The 18934-nt window shown below is 35.0% G+C and overlaps 1 protein-coding gene across 4 annotated transcripts; it reads right to left on the reverse strand.

The window, feature by feature from the left end:
- Positions 1-11: 11 nt before the first annotated feature.
- Positions 12-16594, reverse strand: LOC103710573 (conserved oligomeric Golgi complex subunit 2). 4 transcript variants are annotated; one of them, XR_003386349.2, is made up of 14 exons: positions 16025-16594; positions 15047-15253; positions 12854-13184; positions 12563-12724; positions 11857-11956; positions 11553-11768; positions 11345-11459; positions 8515-8715; positions 5784-5885; positions 2260-2382; positions 2037-2171; positions 672-786; positions 473-547; positions 141-340 (listed from the first exon to the last, which is right to left on the reverse strand). XR_003386349.2 is itself a non-coding variant. In XM_008796351.4 (13 exons), the coding sequence occupies exons 1-12, from the start codon at positions 16472-16474 to the stop codon at positions 673-675; spliced, it is 2256 nt and encodes a 751-aa protein (XP_008794573.1). In that variant the 5' UTR covers positions 16475-16594; the 3' UTR covers positions 12-547; position 672. The 4 variants fall into 4 exon arrangements, 2 of the variants coding, with proteins under 2 accessions (XP_008794573.1, XP_008794572.1); XR_604649.4 differs by having other exon boundaries at positions 649-786; XM_008796351.4 differs by having other exon boundaries at positions 12-547.
- Positions 16595-18934: the final 2340 nt, after the last annotated feature.

Raw genomic sequence — 18934 nt, forward strand, 5'->3', positions numbered from 1 at the left:
TAATCTTAAAATTTGTAAGAGAGATGACAATTGTGCTCATCTGACTTAATCTATTTGAAAAATGACGAGCAACTGCAACAAGTTTTGAGTTCATCTCCTCGAGGATTTAGGCAATTTATGAGGACATCACAAATAGCCTATCCAGAAATTAACATCCCAATGGTATTACCTCTATATCACCCCTACCTGTCCAGAAGCCAGGGATCACCAGTTTGCCAAGCATCTAATGTATACAAACATGTTGCAAATACCCAGAACATCTTCAGTTGAACAAGAAATCCTCTGTTTATATTCTCACTTTTCAGATCCTTTTGAATCCAAACCACCCATCTCTCAGGGTCTGGAATAGGGAGAGGGGAAATCAACAGAATGGACATATATCAAACAATAGAAAACTCAATGAGTTCACAGAATCCAAATTGCTGGGATCACATAGCCCCAATAATTTTGCTGTGGAAGATGGAAACCTTACAGTTGTGGAGCACCTGATGGTAGGTGAATCATCCAGGCCTTCTGTTGCTTTACTCAGAATCTCTATGACATGCACCTGCATGAACAACCCAACATATGGATAGAAGTTAAAGTGAGCTAAATAAAATGTTGATCCTCTTCAAAATGACAGAAAACAGGAAAATAATACACGAATACCAAATATAGCTCGATGTGGTTACTTCAGAAAACAAACTGTGTTTGCTTATCTTCTGGAGCAACACACTGCCACAAGGACCTGTAGGCTGGAATATCAGCTGCTTTAATACCAATTGCAGCAAGGTTGCGCCCGTATTCCTACAAATGAAAAGAAAGAGTTAAAAGACTTATAGGTTCTGTTTCTATAATGAGAATAACCAACTTGTCATGATTTACTAGTGCATCACCAGCTTCTCAAAAAATGTCGAGGTAAATCTAATGACATCAAGCTTCAATTTTCAAAATTGCAACTTGATGATGAACTTCTAAAGATCCACTTATTTATGTAAGAATCAATCTTATAAAAGTTTGCACCAAAAATATAACCATTTATTTTCACCCTGAATAGCTTAAATACATGTACGTAATCCTTTTTCTGTAGCTTGTAAGATATGAATGCAGTAGTTGTAAATAGTAGAATTAACAAAATCATAGCAACTGAAATTGCAATATCTACTTAAATATTTTGGTAAGGTTTGAGACATACAGCATAATTCATAGCCAAACAACGAATCACCTTTTTAAATGCAGTCCCTAAGCCATAATTACCTCAACAGTCTATGATAAACCAATAGTGTTAATTTAAGTAATTAGCAATATTATATCTTCCATACAAAAGAAGAAATCATAAGTTAAGCTCCCGTAACAAATATTTTAAATTCTATAACTTTGAAATCTTAACTTTTTCCCGTCAATTAAATATTCCTTACTCCCCAAATATTCTTAAATGCTTAACTTTAAAAGAAATAATCAAAATATCAAAACTTTATGAACACATGAATCTGAAAAAATGTATCAATGAAACCAAGAAGGAGAAGTGGAGTTATTCCTATTAGACCCAGTTCTTTCAAAAAGATTGATTTTAGAATGGACAAGAAAACAATCTATGCAGACCAAGTTAGGAGACCTTGTTTTGCACTTACAAAACTTGAAGGTTTCTATTTTATAGTTAGGCCACTATAGCTTCTATGGTATTACGACATAACATAATTAACTCAAATAACATAACCAACTAACAAGTTTTGCTTAATCGATGTCAACAAAGTCATGAGTAAAAAACACTGCCATGGGAATTAAAACATACTATAGCAGCATAAAATATGCATCAATAGAATAGATGGGAAAATTCAGCCATATAAAGAAATCTATGTATCACTATTATGATTGCCATTAGACCAATCTTGACTTATAATATTAAATTCCAACGCAGGAAAAAGGTATACCCTTTTAGTTTGGGTAATACTCTCACAGTTCGCATGTGTTTACCAGATCTCTGCATTTGTTTATATCCTAAGGGAAGCATTTAAGGAATCAAATCAGAAGAGTTTATTAGAACTGTATTCAAGTACCTGAATGTCGAGAAATAACTGCATGCAGATCTTTTCTGTATCAGATATATTGTTGTCCAAGGCATCGGAGCTTGCTCCAACTCGTCGTTGTGCACCTTGCCGTAATCTTAACAGTGAAGATTCTGTTTTCCTTGCCTATGAAAAAGGTCGACCGAAGCATATTCACTGATGTGAACAGGTTATAACTCAAGAAATTTGAAACTGTAATGGCTTTGCTACTTACCACGCTGACGAGATCTGATGCCAGTTCATAGTAACGACTCGTGATTCTTTTTGTGGTGCCATAGAGTAGTTCATTTCTTGCATCATGAGTTAAGCATGCCACATGCTCTCCATCAAGAAATGCCTACAATTGATAATAACTCATGGTTAGGTAAAAATTTTGGTTGGATGAGAATGTAAGGATGCTGTATAAAATCTTAAAGGGAGAAAAAGCAAACTCTTCAATGCACTGCAATCAAAAAGTTATCATTGGAATATAAGAACATATTTTATATCCATCATGTGTGCAACTTAGATCATTTTCTTGGTTAATCAGACATATGATTCTTTTTCCATTTTTTGGGAAAATGGGGGATTGAATATTTATGCAAATTCTTAGACAAAATCTCCAGTAACTCATGATGAAACCCCCGTTTACTTCAATACACATGATGAATCCCATTATACTTCAATACAGGGTATCCAACTAGTACAAAAGTACAAATCATAGTAAAATTCTGTTCCATCTCCCTCTGAAATGCCCCAAATAGTTCTACCCAAATAACATTGACCTACTAAAATAGTTCAAGATTTAGTTAATGCGTTTTTAGGGGGAAAAAAGAAACAAAATCGGTTTATTGGTAACTGATGACTGAAACAACTGGAAATAACAGCTGCATCGCTGTCATATCTTCGGAATCCAGGCCATTCCAGTGCTAGAAATGTTACTGAAAATTTTTTACTGGTTTTTCTGTGATACCACTTACAAAACCAAAGTTGAAGCTAGAAAACTTGATTCAGCATCATATAGATAGCAATCTTCTATCAATATAATCATGGTGGATAACTCAAAAGACGTCCATGCATGAAACAGAGGTCCAAAGAACCCTCAAAACTTTATCTAAAGAGATCACTCTCAGTAATACTGATAAACTAAGGTGATGTAACTTTTGATGATGCCCTTAGAAAAGGCCTAATTCTCATGTAGCACCATTGTTATCAATAGCACATTCAGATGTTACAGTAGAGCTTGTACCTGTCCCTTGGAATGGACAAGTTAATAATATTTCATTAAACAGGAAAAAAACTGATTAAACTATTCCCTTCTAGTAGATGTGGCTCGACCACCCAAGGACATGATTTTGTTTTGTTATAAAGTTGCACTTTGAGAATGAAACCCAAAGGAGAGAGTTTATTTTTCCAAGTATAGTTTGTGGTTTTGTTTACTGTTGGGAGGACAGATAACAAATATACAATCGTGAGATCTCTTCAGTATAGAGTCTTCCTGGGAGCATAACTTGATGGATATCTGTTACTTTTATGTAGTTTTTTAAAAATCAGTTTCTCTTTCAGTTTCAGTCTCCTGGATAGAGTATCAGTTTCAGCGGTTTTGGTAGTTTCACTCGAAGTTGGAATTTCAGATGGAAAGCATCAAAATTCAAAAAACAAAAAAATAAAAAAGACAAAGGCAAGTTATGTCACACAGTTGTATTGTATTCTAAGTTATTTACAGTCATAATTCAAATAGTTTTAGTTAGTCTCAGACTGAAATTGAGTTCTGTTGAAGCTTAATGCATTAATCATAACACATGAATGTACATTCTACGAAGTAGAATGACAACTGTCACTCAATCATGCATAAACTAACAAGACAAGTGCACAAGAACATAAAATTATTTAAATATCTCGCTCTCCAAGACAAATAAAAGCTCCTAGAGATGAACATACATCATTTCTTCTATATATCGCAACATTATTTGTAACTTAAAACATTTTTCAACAATGCACCTTACCCACTTACAAAGTTTAGATGAAAATAGCATGAATTAGATCATTAGATCCATAGTAAATGTGTGGTTGAATTATTTTAATGAGTTTTAAAAAGCATTATAAATTTTTACTAGTGAAACAAAAGTCTTTAAAAAAAGTGTTTAGTCAATTATGGCCAAAATTGGCCGAAGCTGATCGAAACCAAAAATTTTGGTCAGTTTCATATTGGTATAGGCCAGAACTGATTCATTTCAGCCACAGCAGATCAGCTTCGGCCGAAGCTTTAAAACTTAGTTCAATGTGTATGGCCACTTAAGGAAAACCAAACCACATGCTTTCTAGCTCAGACACCTCCCTAGTTTGCTAGCAATGTGCAACAAGGATTAGCTCAAATATTGAGAAATATACAGAATCATAGTTCCAGCCATAAGGACAATTCAAGAGTTCGGGAACATTTATATGTCTTAATTTGAGTAAATTCTAGTTTTGGTCGTCTGTGAGATGAGGTAAGCTTTAATCACATCTTTATTAGGTTTTAGTTCTGTTTTTCAGTGCCTTGTTAGATTGGTATGTATGTAGCAACAAGATTTGAGGATCTAGTTGGATGAGTGGGGAGGGGGCTAAAGAGACCATGTTTTCCATTTTCCCCTAGAACTGCCTGGAAGCAGAGGGGCAAGACCTTTGAACATTAGAGCATAGGAAGAGGACTGTTGTGTTTATTGAATTTACTAAACACTACTGTACCCAGTTAGCCCATACATGAACACATACCAAAAAGTTTTCACATTGGGTCAAAATTGGCCTAAGCCCAACAAAGTAACTTTTTAAGCCTAAAGGAGTTGAGCTGACAAGAATTTAGAGCACTTACTAATCCAACCTCATGCTCTTATCAGATTAGCTTTCAAAATTATGAGTTAGCACCACCCATTAATTACAATAAAGTAACAAGAGCTCTTTTTCCAAAATCTGCATAATTCAAGCAGTTCCACCTATTTGCATCCCTAACTACAACCAAAAAAAAGATGGGATAAACACTTAAATTTCCATGAAAGTCAATGTGGCTCAAGCAATACCTCAAAAATTAATCTCAACCACAAGGCAGCAAAAATGGTTTCATGCAATAATTAGGGATAACCTTATAAGACAGAAATAAGAATTCTCTATATTAAGCAAGTCTACAACATTGAAATTACAACAAAGTTTAAACACGAGCTCTATCAGAATTCTGGAATAAGAGGAACAAGGTCCCAAGGTACTCTGCAACTAGCAAATCTGTTTATCATTTTATCACTAGGAGTCCACCTTCTCAGAGTAAAGAAACATGTAAAGAAACCAAGTTTTCAAATCTTGCAGGGGTATCTACTTGTGGTTCACTGAACTATGGTGCACAACAGTGTCAATATCACATGGTACAATCAAGATCTGAAAAAAGGAAAGAAACAAGTACTCTTTTTATGAGAATAGTGTGGAGAGAGGGAGAGGGAGAGAGAGAGAGGATATCAATAGTCCACATGTATCTCTGGTTTAAATTCTTTTTTGCAAGGAATAAAGTAGATAGCAACCTTATAAGGAAGATAAAAATAGAACATAAACAAAAGTAATATCAGCATATCTAAGATCAGCAAAGAAGATATGCAAAATACATGCACAAGAATGAAGAGCGGGTTTTGTGCTTTTAATTATAAGGCTGCAGTTCTACATTTCAAGATGAAATGTTTCTGATTACAAAATCAAAATATACCATTATACGAATCAAGAGAAGTGAAGACCACACACCTTCAGTGGCCTTAAAATCCCAGACACGTACGGAGAATGCCTCACAGGAAGTTTGTTAGTCATCCTATATGTTGCTGTGATTCCTTTCAGCTGCCTGAGGTCCTGTGGAAGTAATTGACGACAGAGTAAATAATTAAAAAAGATGGTCAGACATTGTTAACAGTAACTGCAGACTTCCCACATGATCTGATTTCACTTGATTTAGCTATAAAAGCTGAATTTTTGGGGAACACCTTAAGAAAGCAACAGATTCATGCTTCTCAGCTTTGTAAACACAGTTAGCATTAGCATAATAAACTACGCATTCTAGCACAAATAGAACTTGTCCCACCAGAAATTGGAGATATAACATGGAAGCCTCTTTAAGGGCATCTGAAATCAGCAAGAAAGTTCAAGCAAACCACAAGAGAGATGGTCACACAAAAAAAGGAAAAGCTGATGCTTAACTAATACTGGCAGAAATAATCATATATCTGAAACTGTGCATGTATATATTAATCAACCTTTCTAATATTAATCAACCTTTCCCGGTGATGGACATGCGAAATGGCATGTGGCAGACCTGTCTACCTCCGCATTACACCAATTGGAGTATGACGACTATTCCAATGGCACACAATTATATGATGTTTATAGTAACTGCAGTTAATATGCTGATTTTATAGATTGGCATGGGGCAAATATAAAAGGCCAATATGCAACGACAACAAGAAGCTTCTGATTGCCAATTCAATAACTACCCATAGAAATATGCATCACAATTTAACATCTGGACTCGCAAGATGCACATCAATTCCCTCTAAAACATCTTCTTCACTCAGGTTCCCTTTTTTCAAAAGAAAAATAAATAAAATACTTCATTTTCCACTGAAATCATACATCTTTTCTAGCCTAATTCCCAGACCAGTTTCTCCTCACTTCTCCATCTCCAAACACCGTAACTTCCTTTCCTTTATAAAACATGTAAATCATAGAAATGATAAGTTTCAGATTATAATTTTTACATTTCTTCCTTGTATGCCAGCTTTCTCCTGAGTATGTTGGTTTTTATGGATTTTTGTAAAATTTGTGTCACTGCTATAGAATTTCGACACAAGTAATTGTTTTTTTTTTCTTTTGACTACATGCTCCGGCAAAATTAGTGGGGGACGTTACATGGCCTGGACTAGCCAAGCGAACTTATCCAGAATTTGTGTTATCTACAATGGTTTACATGAAGCTTATATTGCTCAGTTCTTGCAAGAGTTCTTTTTTCGGCAGATTAATAAAGATGCTTCCTGTCTGTTATTTGAACTGATTTATAATGGACTTATGGCTCCTAGTTTTATGCAGGCACCAGTATATCAGTTTTCAGAACATTTAAATTAGATGCTTTCTCAAGTTAACTAAGGCATGCCTAGATTTCTCATCTTCATCAAAATGTTTCATATTTGTAAGAAAAACATCTTAATGGTTCTTCCTGACATCGAAATAACTTGTTAGAGATCATTAACAACAACAACAACCACCTTACTCTACTCATCCTCCCTTATAACTTCATTAAAATAATTTGACTTAATGGTTTATCTAGAAGAAACCACATGCATAAGCAAAATGTTACGGAGTCCATTTCACCTAATCAAGAATTTGGTCAAATTCATGCATCAATGTCTACCCTTGCCATTTGGTAGGCAACACTCTTTGATGTTCATGTAGCTTTTTTTTTTTTTTGAAAAAAGAAATAATCTTGATATAAGGCCATGTCTCAGTAAGTTAACTAAGCCCATTTCACACTATAACATTCTATACATCAAGCAGATCATGTTTGGTTCTAAAGCCTTATACTTACCATACATATCAAAACCATATTACCATCCAAACTAACATGAAGTCCAGTTGAATTTCTCAACAAAGGGTAACATGAAATATCTTGTGTCCGAACACCAATGGAAAACCAACCTAACAGTGAAACAAATGATCCTTACTCTTAGACTCATGCATCGGACAACGGTCCAAATGATCTGTTTAAGAGTTTGGATGAATTTCTATGGCAGAAGCAATTTCACCTAAGCCAAAATGCAGGCCCAAATTAATGTGGTCTATAAACAAGCTATAACTTTCTTTTACAGAGGGTTGACTAAACCCATGTTGAATAAACGGCTAAGCTTGACCCAGATATTCACTAAGCCAACATCTGAATCTCATAAATAAATCATATATGAACAAAATTATGGAATCATTTGCCAATAATTCAGGTTATGATAGTTTTGATACCAAGTAGATCTGACAAATTTGTAGACCCATCACTAAAAAATGGATCTCCTACATCTATCCCTCAGGCAGATTATTCTTAAAGCGACTCAGGATACTATCAAAATTCATAACTTATATAACATGCAATCTCCTTCTAGCCTACAGTTGGACCCATCTCATTGTCATTCAGCATACTTACCAGTGTATGTGCACATATGCATGCATATGTACATATATTCGTGTATATTGTAGTCTTACTACATGGATTATTATCAACCAATTTTATAAGCATTACACTAAATTCCTTATGTAGCAAATAGTTGTTTACCTTAAAGGCTACAAGAGTTACAATAAAAACTTTAAATTTGTATTTGAGCAGAGATCGGACTCGCAAATCTTATTACATGATGATCAAATGTATATCAAAGTAAAACTTGGAAAGGATAAAGGAAAAATTGCAATGCAATCTGTTAAGAAAAAGAGCAATGTCACTGCTTGCCTCGATAGATTTCTCAACAATGGCCTCGATCACTGTATCCATTACAAGAGGTAACAAATCCTCCAAAGATTTTCCAGCTTGCAAAATGCTTTGTTTTACAAGATCAAGTAAGTCGGCTGAGCAGGACTCAAGAAGTTGAAGTACATGTCCAAGATAGTCACCAGAAAGCTCACCAACCAGAAAATTTACATCATGCATTACCTGAAAATAGAAAAGCGCCTTGAACATTTATTTTCAGAAATATACATAACTGTAGCAAGATGCACAAGACATATAACACAAACTAAGATTATGAACTCTAGTCAATGTTTATATACAGATATGGATTCAAGATGGACAGCATTGAATAGGAATTCATATACTATCTTTCCAAATTTAAGCATGGCAATCCCATTACTCCCACTTTCCTTTTTCAAATCATACCCAACAATTTTCATGTATTTTCGATTCCTATCTTGTTCACGCAGATTTAGAAGAACTTTGAGACATTTCTTAGGATCATCAGATACAACTTCATTCTCTTTTCTTTAGTCTTGACGCCTATACCTTCTTGGTTTTGTTTTATTTCCCTTATCGATATATTCTCGAGCTTAAAAACATATTAACTTGTCATCAGAGCAATGATCTGAACAACTCTAAAGCACTCATCAAAATGATGGTCAAAAATTCTAGCCAAAACCAAGATAATTTGGCCCAAGAATATCAGTTTTGGCCAAAAGTATTTTCAAGCTGACCCAAGCTTTCGGTTGTTTTCAACCAGTTTCAGTCTGCAACTTCTGCAACGTCTTTTAAATAGCTAGGCTTTGTTATGTATTTAGTTAAAAATATTGTTGAGAGCCATAATCAATTTAAAACTACTTTGATTTAGCTCAGTTTTAAATAGGATTAGTGTAAAACAACATCATGAAATAGTCAAAAATCGATTAGAGAAGCCCAAAAGTCTTAAACTGGTGTTGAACATGACTTAGACTAATTGTAGCATTCTATTAAGGTCCATTAGTTATTTAATGGAAATAATGATGTTTGATATCTATCTTAGCTACTCTCATCACTTTTTTTTTGTCTTTTGCAGCATTCTATGAGGTTGAAAATGGATTAGAGAAGCCCTTATGTCTTAAACTTGTGTTGAACTTGACGTAGACTCAAGTATCACCGTACCGATGCATACCACCCTGTACCAGGTATAATATGTTGTATCGGTACCGAAAAGAGACTCAATATGGAGGGTGTATCGAGTCTCGATACACCAAATTGATCCTTGTACCAGGCATGCCAAGACTGTATCAGCATGGTATCGATATGATGGCAAGCCTTGCATAGACTAATTGCTGCAGCCTGCAGGATTCTATTAAGGTCCTAAAATTCATAAATTAATGAATGGAAATAATATTGATTGATATCTATCCCTTATCCTCTTATCACTACTTGTCTCTTTTCCTCTTGTCCTATATTCTTGTTCCCCATTGTAAATCTATCTTTATTCTTGATTTCTTCCTGAGGAGAAGGTTGGAGGCATGTCTCCTCTACAAATAAATTCTCTTAAAGATCACCATAGAAAAATATTTTCCCAATAGAAGTAAACCTTCCAACGTCTAAATCCATCAGCCTTACCTACATTAGATCTTATGGCACCACTACAACTCTATGAATGTAGACTAGAATGTCAATAATAAAGCAAGGAAATTTCCTTCCCAATTCATCTCAACAGTTTTGTGAAATCACTTTATTACATATCATACATATTTAGCTATAAATCCTACATAAGCATTTGTCTAATGAAACTTCATCCATATCTCCACAGCTGACCGACCATTAACCCTTTTGATGACACATTATGCGCCATGTGAGTATCTATTTAAGTGTCCTAGCCATGTGGCATCCACTCTATGAATCAACTTCTTCAAAAAGGTATCTTTCACTCCTATCTATCTTCCGATCAAGGAGGTTTCTCAAAGTTCACAAAAGCATTAAGATAGTCTAGTCAAATGAGCAAATAAATAACAAATCAACAGTTTCTACATATTGTATAAAGCAAAAGAAGCATCCATCACATGCATATAATGTATATATGCCTATAATACTTCATGCAAGTCAAAATTAGAATTATATGTTCTTTAATTTCCTCTAGATATAGCAGTAATTTTTAATATCTCTTCTTTTCTTTACTCTGCAATGCCTTTGATGATTTGGTCCAGATAAGACATTCTTACAGGTGATAAAACAATTTTCATTTTTTTTACTGATTTTTTATGAGTTCCATTATTTCCTGTATTTTTTAGGTTGACTTTATATTTTAATGTCGCACAACAAATTAAGTCTGGAAGTAACCCTATATTTAGGATATGAAAATGATTTAAATAACATGAAAAGCAACCCTAAATAGGAAAACTTGGTGAATGTAAATTCATAGGTTTGACTCCGATAATTTTGACAAAACTTGATGGTTATGGTTATATTAGCATACAGAGTGAGTAAAAAATAAAACTTTAAATGATGATCATGTCAAGTTATGGATTAAGGACACGACAGCACAGCACTTCTAGTTCAAGATGATGAATAGTGTTTAGTAGCACATATCTAGTTCAACCTGTAAAGAGATATAACTCCAATTTATTTAGAATCAGAGTGTTTTGAAGTTATACAGTGAATCATTCTCATTTTCACACCAAAGAAAATGATAGAATGAGAAGTGAATTGCCATCTGCAATAGCTTATAGTATTTAAATTAAAAATAAAACTGAAAGAAAAGTTCATATAGAACAAAAGTGCACATCTTCTATGAGAAAATGGCAAGAAATCATTCAGCTAGAAGGCGCAAACCAGATCATACATAAACAAAATCTTCCACATGTGCAGATATAGCCCACTCAGAGTTTGGTGTGGGGTTTGAGCTAGCACCATGTGCCTTGCGAGCAAGTAGACCAGATGACAACCAAGTTGAGTATCTGTTTTCATGTCAAAAAAAAAAAGTATATAAGAAATTGACATACAGCCAAACACTTTATATATATATATAAGTTGCTCTTGGGTATGCTGACCTAGAGATAAGCTGCAAAGATAACCGAAGGAACTTATCAGAGTAAGAAAGAACAAGAACATCATCACCCCAGCAGGCTCTCAAGCTTTCCAGCAATGTCACACTTTGCTTCAATGCCAGTTTCTGGTGTTTCCCTTGATTACCATGCAAGTTTTCAGCTGGGGTAATTGTAGCAACCATTAAAGCAGAATCCAGGGCACCAGCAATCTCTTGAAATCTGAATTAGTTGAAACACTAGTTGTAATGCAACTCAAAGCAATGAAAAGAACTTGAATATATAAGTCATCACAACTTAAATAAAATACCTTAGTGAGAAATAGACCCCAACATTCCACTGTTTCATGTAGTCCACATAAACAGCCTCTGATCGGAATTTTGCCACTGCAGATCTGGATGGACAGTAACCTTGCATATGGGAAATATGGTCAATAAGTACTGCAAGCAAACTAACCTAAAAATGTGCAGCAGACAAGAATTCTGGAATTCCAGTTAGAAAAGATCTGTAAATTATAATTTTCTAACAATAAGTTAATATGAAACATCATATTTTTTCATCATACATTATTCCTCAAACAAGTGTAAATATATCTTGCTCGTGAGAGAGACAATGGGGGGGAAAGGAAAGAGGGAGGGGAAAAGGGATGAGACCCACCAACTCACCCTCACGTGCATCCACGGCACCACACAGAGAGAAAGACAAATAGACATGCAGAAAGAACCAGACAGACAGACATTATAGTCATCTAAATCCATCTGCCTAACTAAATGAGATGCCAAAAAAACAATGTCAAATAAAAAGAAAGAAAGAAAGAAAGAACGAAGGCAACAGGACAACCATGTTTGAATGCAATCACTTTAGCTAAAGAGCTTGCTCATAAAAACATATACTTCAAGAGTAACTTCCAAACTCATCCACAAACAGGTGTCTGTATTTCATAAACTTGGAGATTTTAAGATATCCATATAGTCTTATTCTCACAAGCTAAAGTTGCAAATAGTAGCTGGCAATACCTTCAAGAAATGTGAGGAAACCCAAGCTTGATTTATAGTTCTTTAGAAACTCTGTAGGTCTTCCAGGAGAGAATGCCCTGGGTTTCCCCTTTTGAATAGCAAAAAGGACCTCCTTAAGTATGGAATTTGCAAGGAAATCAAAAACATGTAAACCCGAATTTGCTGAAATCACAGCAAAAACTGAATGAGATGATAGCAGCAATGCACTCTTAACATGAGAAAAAACATAAATATGCTGGAAAAAATTGCGAAGAGTGCTGAAAAAGATGATGAAGAAGATGTTGATAAAACCTGATGATGATATTTCCAGTATAAATTTGCAATCCTTCTCAATGCATTGCATTATATTGTGATAATCCTCCTGAAGTCCATCTGACGAACCAACCACCTGAGAGTGGCTATAGGGAATAATTTTGTGAATCAAGGGAGACACGATAGTTGTGCGAAAATGCTCCTCAGCTGCTGAGGTGTTATCAATTGCAGCATATGCACGTAAGCAGTTGTAGATTGCATTTGCATCTCGATGCTCTAGGCTATCCACAAAACAATGACCTAAGCTATCATCCAATAATAATGTAGCATTCTGGATCCTCTTCTCCATGTTCTCAATGAAGGGGAGGTTCTGTACTGCCATAATTTAAAATACAAATAAGAAAATGCATAAGTTTTTCCGAAAGAAGATGGTTGAGAAAATCCATTTTTCAATGACAGAAGAGCAAATTATAAAAATATTTAGTACACAAGCTAGAATAGAAGCAACATAGAAAGCATGTGTGCAATGCTAAGGCCAAATTCCTTCGAGCAGAGTTAAGGCCTTGTTTGAGATTGTTGATAGTAGAGCTTTTGGAACTTTTGAAAGTAGAGCTTTGAGAAAAAATTATTTGTTATTTGGTAACTACATTTCTAAAATATTGTGAAACTTTAATATATGTTTGGTAACCACCGATAAAGTTTGGTATAACAAAAAGAATATTATATAATATTGTACAATAGAGTATAACACAATGTAATATTACATATGATTACATATTAAAACATTATCACATTGTACAATATTATTGTAATGTAATATATTGTGATATATTTTTGGAATATAATATAATATAGCGTAATATAATATTGTATACTATAGCATAATAATATAACCTAATATGATGTGATATGATATGATATAGTAATGTACTATTGCAAGTAAAACATTATTACAATGTAATGCAATAATGTCATATAATAATATTATTACATAATAATATTACATAGTATATTATTATAGCATAATATAATATTATATTATAATATAATATTATTATAATTATAACATAAAGTAATATTATACAGTATAGTATAATAATATAATATGAAAAGATATGATACAATATAATATAACAGAATATCAATCAAGTATACATTTGTTCGTGGGCATTTTGGCCACTATGAAAATTTCAATAAAACTAAAACTGCTTCCAGACATCCGCCAAAAAGCACTTTTGAAGAGAAGCTCCAAAACAGAGCTCATCCCAAGTAGACCTTTTCAGCTTTCGGGCAGAGCTAAAATAGCTTCTGATTTTTTTTTGACCAAACACCGCTATATTATCTAAAAGTGCTTTTGAAGAGTTAGAAAATACTTTCTAGCTACCTAAAAGCTTTGCCAAACGAGGCCTAAATATATTGAGAAAAAATAGTACAACCAAGAAAACTACCTTGCCCTCTAAAAAAAAATAAAAAAGGGAGGATTTACTACCCTTACATATTCAATGGTACCGAATAGACTTTCCTGATAACTAGGATTTAGTGCTTCATGGTTCACTATTGACTTCCCTATACCCTTTTACCATCCAAATTTAGAACTGTCTATAAGCTAGAAGCCACAAACATGAATGTATCCAATAGAGACAAAATGCTATCTAATCTACACCTTCCTCTCTTCCGTGAACATTTCTAATATATGTGTGTTTGTGTATGTCAAGTTTTACCGTTCCGGTTGGTATTGTATTGTACCGGACATACCATACCATATTGATACCGAATCGGCATGCAGTCCGTAATATACCAACACTCGCTATGCCTCGCTATCTCGTACCATTTTGTATATGAATACTGTAATAGAATGGTATCGATACGGGAGCCGATACCGAGACAGTGATCCTTGGTGTGTGTGATTATCTCCAATACGTATTACACCAGATATGGACAGCAAATATGATATCAAATTGACAACCATGTCTACACTAATATATGTCAACAGAAGACTGGTCAAACATGATAATGCATATAACCAATCAATAATATGTTTCATTTGCAGCCCTTACTTTGTAGTTGCGGTTTTTCTCTTTTATCAACAGGCCCTTAAATAGTGCAAAAATACATATGAAACACAAACCAATGCTTATTCATTACAAAAGAACATTTCTAACAAATTAACAATGACAAAAAGAACTAATATATGATAGAGTACAGTAATAATTCTGGGTAAGTGAAGTCGACCTTTGCATTAGTAATATAGAATTTAAGCCGATTCATCTCACTAGCAATTCTTTCCAAAAGAATGCTTTGAGTCTCTCTGAGATTTGCCCCACTTTCTATGTGTTGCAAAGAATTTCCACTGTTTGGAGAGTTCTTCTCTATAGATGCTATGTCTGCACTTGACAAATCAGACGCTGTAGTTGGTAATTCCTTGATGAGTTTCTCCACCTGCAGAAAAAGGTTAAATCAGAAAATTCTGCATCATTCAATGAACAATTGATCAATAATCATACCAGAGCTATAAGCATTCCAAAGGGCCCAAACTCTGTTGACAGAACATAAATAAAGCATACAGATCTTATAAGGTGGTACGATCAAATAAGAAAACACACTTCTCTAATCTTGAAATTTCATAAGAAAATGAAATTTCAAGATTGAACAATGTGAAAAGAAACTCTAAGATTGAGATGAAACGAAATGGTATAAGAAATTTGGAAGACAAAGTCAGTTTACAAATTTCGTCACCTTATTTTCCAGTTATAAGCAACAAGGAAACAATTGCTGAAAAATGGAATGGCAGATGATGGAATTTATATTATTGACCACAAACTGAATAAAAAGCATTATAAAACTATTCATTCATTTGTCTGGCAAAACGCAACCCAGAAATGGATCCAATTACCAGCGACAGATTATGGGGAGAGTAAATAATTAAGTGTGATAGTAAGTGCACAACTGGAACCTATGTTTAGTTCAAAGTGAACTGGTAACGGGGCTTTTCTGTCAAATTGAAAAGAAAGACCTAGGATTTTGGCTCAGATCACAGGATCCACATCAAAATTAGGTCGACCAAGCTAGAAAGATTGCTCCTTCGATCAGAGAAACGGCATATTTCGGCCACCAATTTCTCTCTACGAAACCCTAGAACCAAAATGCATAAGAATACATTATAGGTACTCCGAAGCAAGAGCACGCTAAAGGCTTTTCAGATGCAGGAACCTTGGAGACGACATGGAAGGTGTCAAGCAGCAGCTCGAGGATCTCGCGGGCGGCGGAGGCCTCGGCGCGCTGGCGGAGGCCGCTGCGGAGGTTGGAGAGGGAGGAGTCGACGACGGCACGGAAGGCGGCGACCTTGTCGCGGAACTCAGCGAGGGGGGCGCGCATGCGGGCGACGGCGGAGTCGACATCGACGAGGCGGGTGCTGAGGCTGACGAAGTCGGCGTAGTCGCGGTTGATGAGGTCGACGAGCTCGGCCTTAAGGGAGGAGAGGTGGGCGCGGAGCTCGGCGGCAAGGCTCTCGAGGGGGACGAAGGAGCGGAGGTCGGCGATGTAGGACTCTGGGTCGAAGTCCGGGCGGTGGAAGGAGGAGGCCTTGAACCAGAGGGGCTGGGATTCGATGGGATCGCCGAAGAGATCCGTTGCCGATCGGGGAGGGAGGAGCTCCGCCATAGCTTTAGGGTTTTCGGAGGTCCTCCTTTGTTTTCTTTCTTTCTTTCTTCTTTCGATCCCTTTTGCCTCGTCTTGTCCTCTGGAGAGTGCGAAGAAGGAGAAGGAAAGGGTGCAGGGATTACCGGCTTACCGCTTCTAGATCCAGGAATGGAGAGCGAGATGGGTAAGATATACCAGCGGAACTGATTAAGGGCCTAATGGGATACTTAGGATTTATAATCAAAATTTTTGGCATGGATGCATTCTAAATATCGAATTTTGCATTAATATCCTTCCAAAATTAATATTTACATGCATACCCTCATAAAATTTTATTATTGTACACATATTTCTAATATAACGGTTATTCTAACGATATTAAAAAAATCAAATTAATATTAATTAAAATAAAATAAAATTTTAAAATTATACTATTGTCCCGATCTTCTTTCCTGCTATCGGGATCGTGATCTATTTGCATATCTACCCATTAACGGTATTTTAGTTATTTTAATTTGAAACCGTTAATTTTTTAACGTTATTAGATAGTATGGATACATATGCAAAAATAAAAATAAAAAAAAGGTAAAATAGCAAAAGAAGTGTTTTGCGAGGGCATACGTGTAAATATTAATTTTAGAAGGGTATTCATGCAAAATGCAATATTTATGAGAGTATTCATACCAAAAAAAACCCTTATAATCTTAGGGTAAAATTCATAAAAGGATCTAAGCATTGAAAATCCTATAGGAGGAAAATCCTATGCATTACTAATGCTATTCTGTATTTGGATAGAGGACAAATAAACTAGCATTCCCTCCTCCCTCTCTCCCTACTTTTATCCTTTTCAATGTTTCTAATTGTTGGAAATAGTTTGATGCCTTCATGAGGGTTATATTCCAGAGTAATATGGGCTACATGAGAAATCAAATCTTATTTACTAATTATGTGGGTGAACAATATGAGCTCTATTGCTTGCATCATCAAATTATTTCAACATCTGTGACTTACAGCTTGAACATAAACATATAAAAATAAATTAGACAAAATTATACCATTATTTAGCCTACACTCTTTGATGTGGAAATACTTCAATTCCAATACAAAGGCGACAAAGACAATTCTTCTATCATTAGCAACCAAAGCTAAGAAAGATTTTTGCAGTTACGACGGGAGAGTAAATTACACGATTTATTCACAAAATGTTAACGTTATTAAAATCGATCTTAAATAGATATAGAAACTTTAGTTACGGCAAAAAAAAAAATCCATAGCTATAACAGTAAGCTAAAAAAAGAAGCTGCTAAATAGATAAGCTTTAACATCAAACATTTACTTTTTTATGCTAAAAACAGTAAATTATCTCATAAATCAAAACCTATAGCTTAAATATAAGATTCACAGGCTAAAAGCTGCAATATGGTAAATTGTCATCATAAAACAAAGAACTTATAGCATTTTACTTTCAGAAATCCTACAAATAGAGAGAGAAAATATGAATAATCCTGCTATCAGCTATGTGATTTCAAATGTGATCATTCATCCTAAACTTTTTATGCATTAGTAATCATAAGTGAGTGTATCATATATAAACAACCGAATGTATCATATACGTAGCTACCCTATCAAATATATGATAAAAAATGTAAAGAAAGAAAGATATGTTCTACTCTAAACATATATCTTTTAGGCATTACAACATAGAAATAGTATAGACAACTCATTTGTAGTATTAAAATGGAAACAAAAAAAATATTACAAGGGTTTTTAATGGTAGAGCCAAAGGAAAGCTATTGGTAATGGAGGTGATGGATGGCAAGGAGGCGGTGTCGATAGAAGAGGGGGTGGTGGCCAAGTAGGAGAACAAGAGGAAGAGGTGGAAGAAGGGATATTGACATTAGGCAACAAAACTAAGATGGGAGAGGGGTTGAGGGAGTGGAGGAGAAGAAGAGGCCAATGGTAGTTGTAAACCTTGGACGGCAGTTAAGGTAATAGAGGACGTGTATGTGTGAGAGAGAGGATTCACCTAGCCAAAGGGGGCAACCAAAGGTAGGCAGTGGTGGCCAGATCTAATTGTTAGAGGTTGAGGGCAACGGCCATCATTGGTCTAATGGCAAACGTATCTTTGATGTGAAGAATGGGACATAAAGGAAGAACAAGATAATCACAAGTTAAAAAAAATCTTCCGAGGACTTAATTTTTTTTCTATAGGATCAACCACTTTCTATGGACTTACGATCCTGGGTTTCAGCCATCCAAATAATCAACATTATTAAAAATAGTTACCTTATCCTTAGGATCTAGAGATCCTACAAGAGGGTCAATCCCATCCTTTCCAAATATGTTCTAAGAAAGAAAAAGTAGATTGTCACTTACTAACTAATCATGTTACTCACATGCACTATCTATATAATTCGGAGAACATGTTAATTATTTGTGCCTTTGGTCCTCTCGAGATGCAAGTAGTTAATTGGTAATGGC

This window comes from Phoenix dactylifera, chromosome 7 (assembly GCF_009389715.1).
Source record: "Phoenix dactylifera cultivar Barhee BC4 chromosome 7, palm_55x_up_171113_PBpolish2nd_filt_p, whole genome shotgun sequence".
Taxonomy (NCBI): Eukaryota; Viridiplantae; Streptophyta; class Magnoliopsida; order Arecales; family Arecaceae; genus Phoenix; species Phoenix dactylifera.

Coding starts and splice junctions, on each gene's coding strand:
- LOC103710573 (XM_008796351.4), bottom strand. CDS start 16,474: ATGGCGGAGCTCCTCCCTCCCCGATCGGCAACGGATCTCTTCGGCGAT. Junction 11,957..12,562: donor TTTCCTCACATTTCTTGAAG/GTATTGCCAGCT, acceptor CCCATATGCAAG/GTTACTGTCCATCCAGATCT. Junction 787..2,036: donor AGTTATTTCTCGACATTCAG/GTACTTGAATAC, acceptor TTTCATTTGTAG/GAATACGGGCGCAACCTTGC.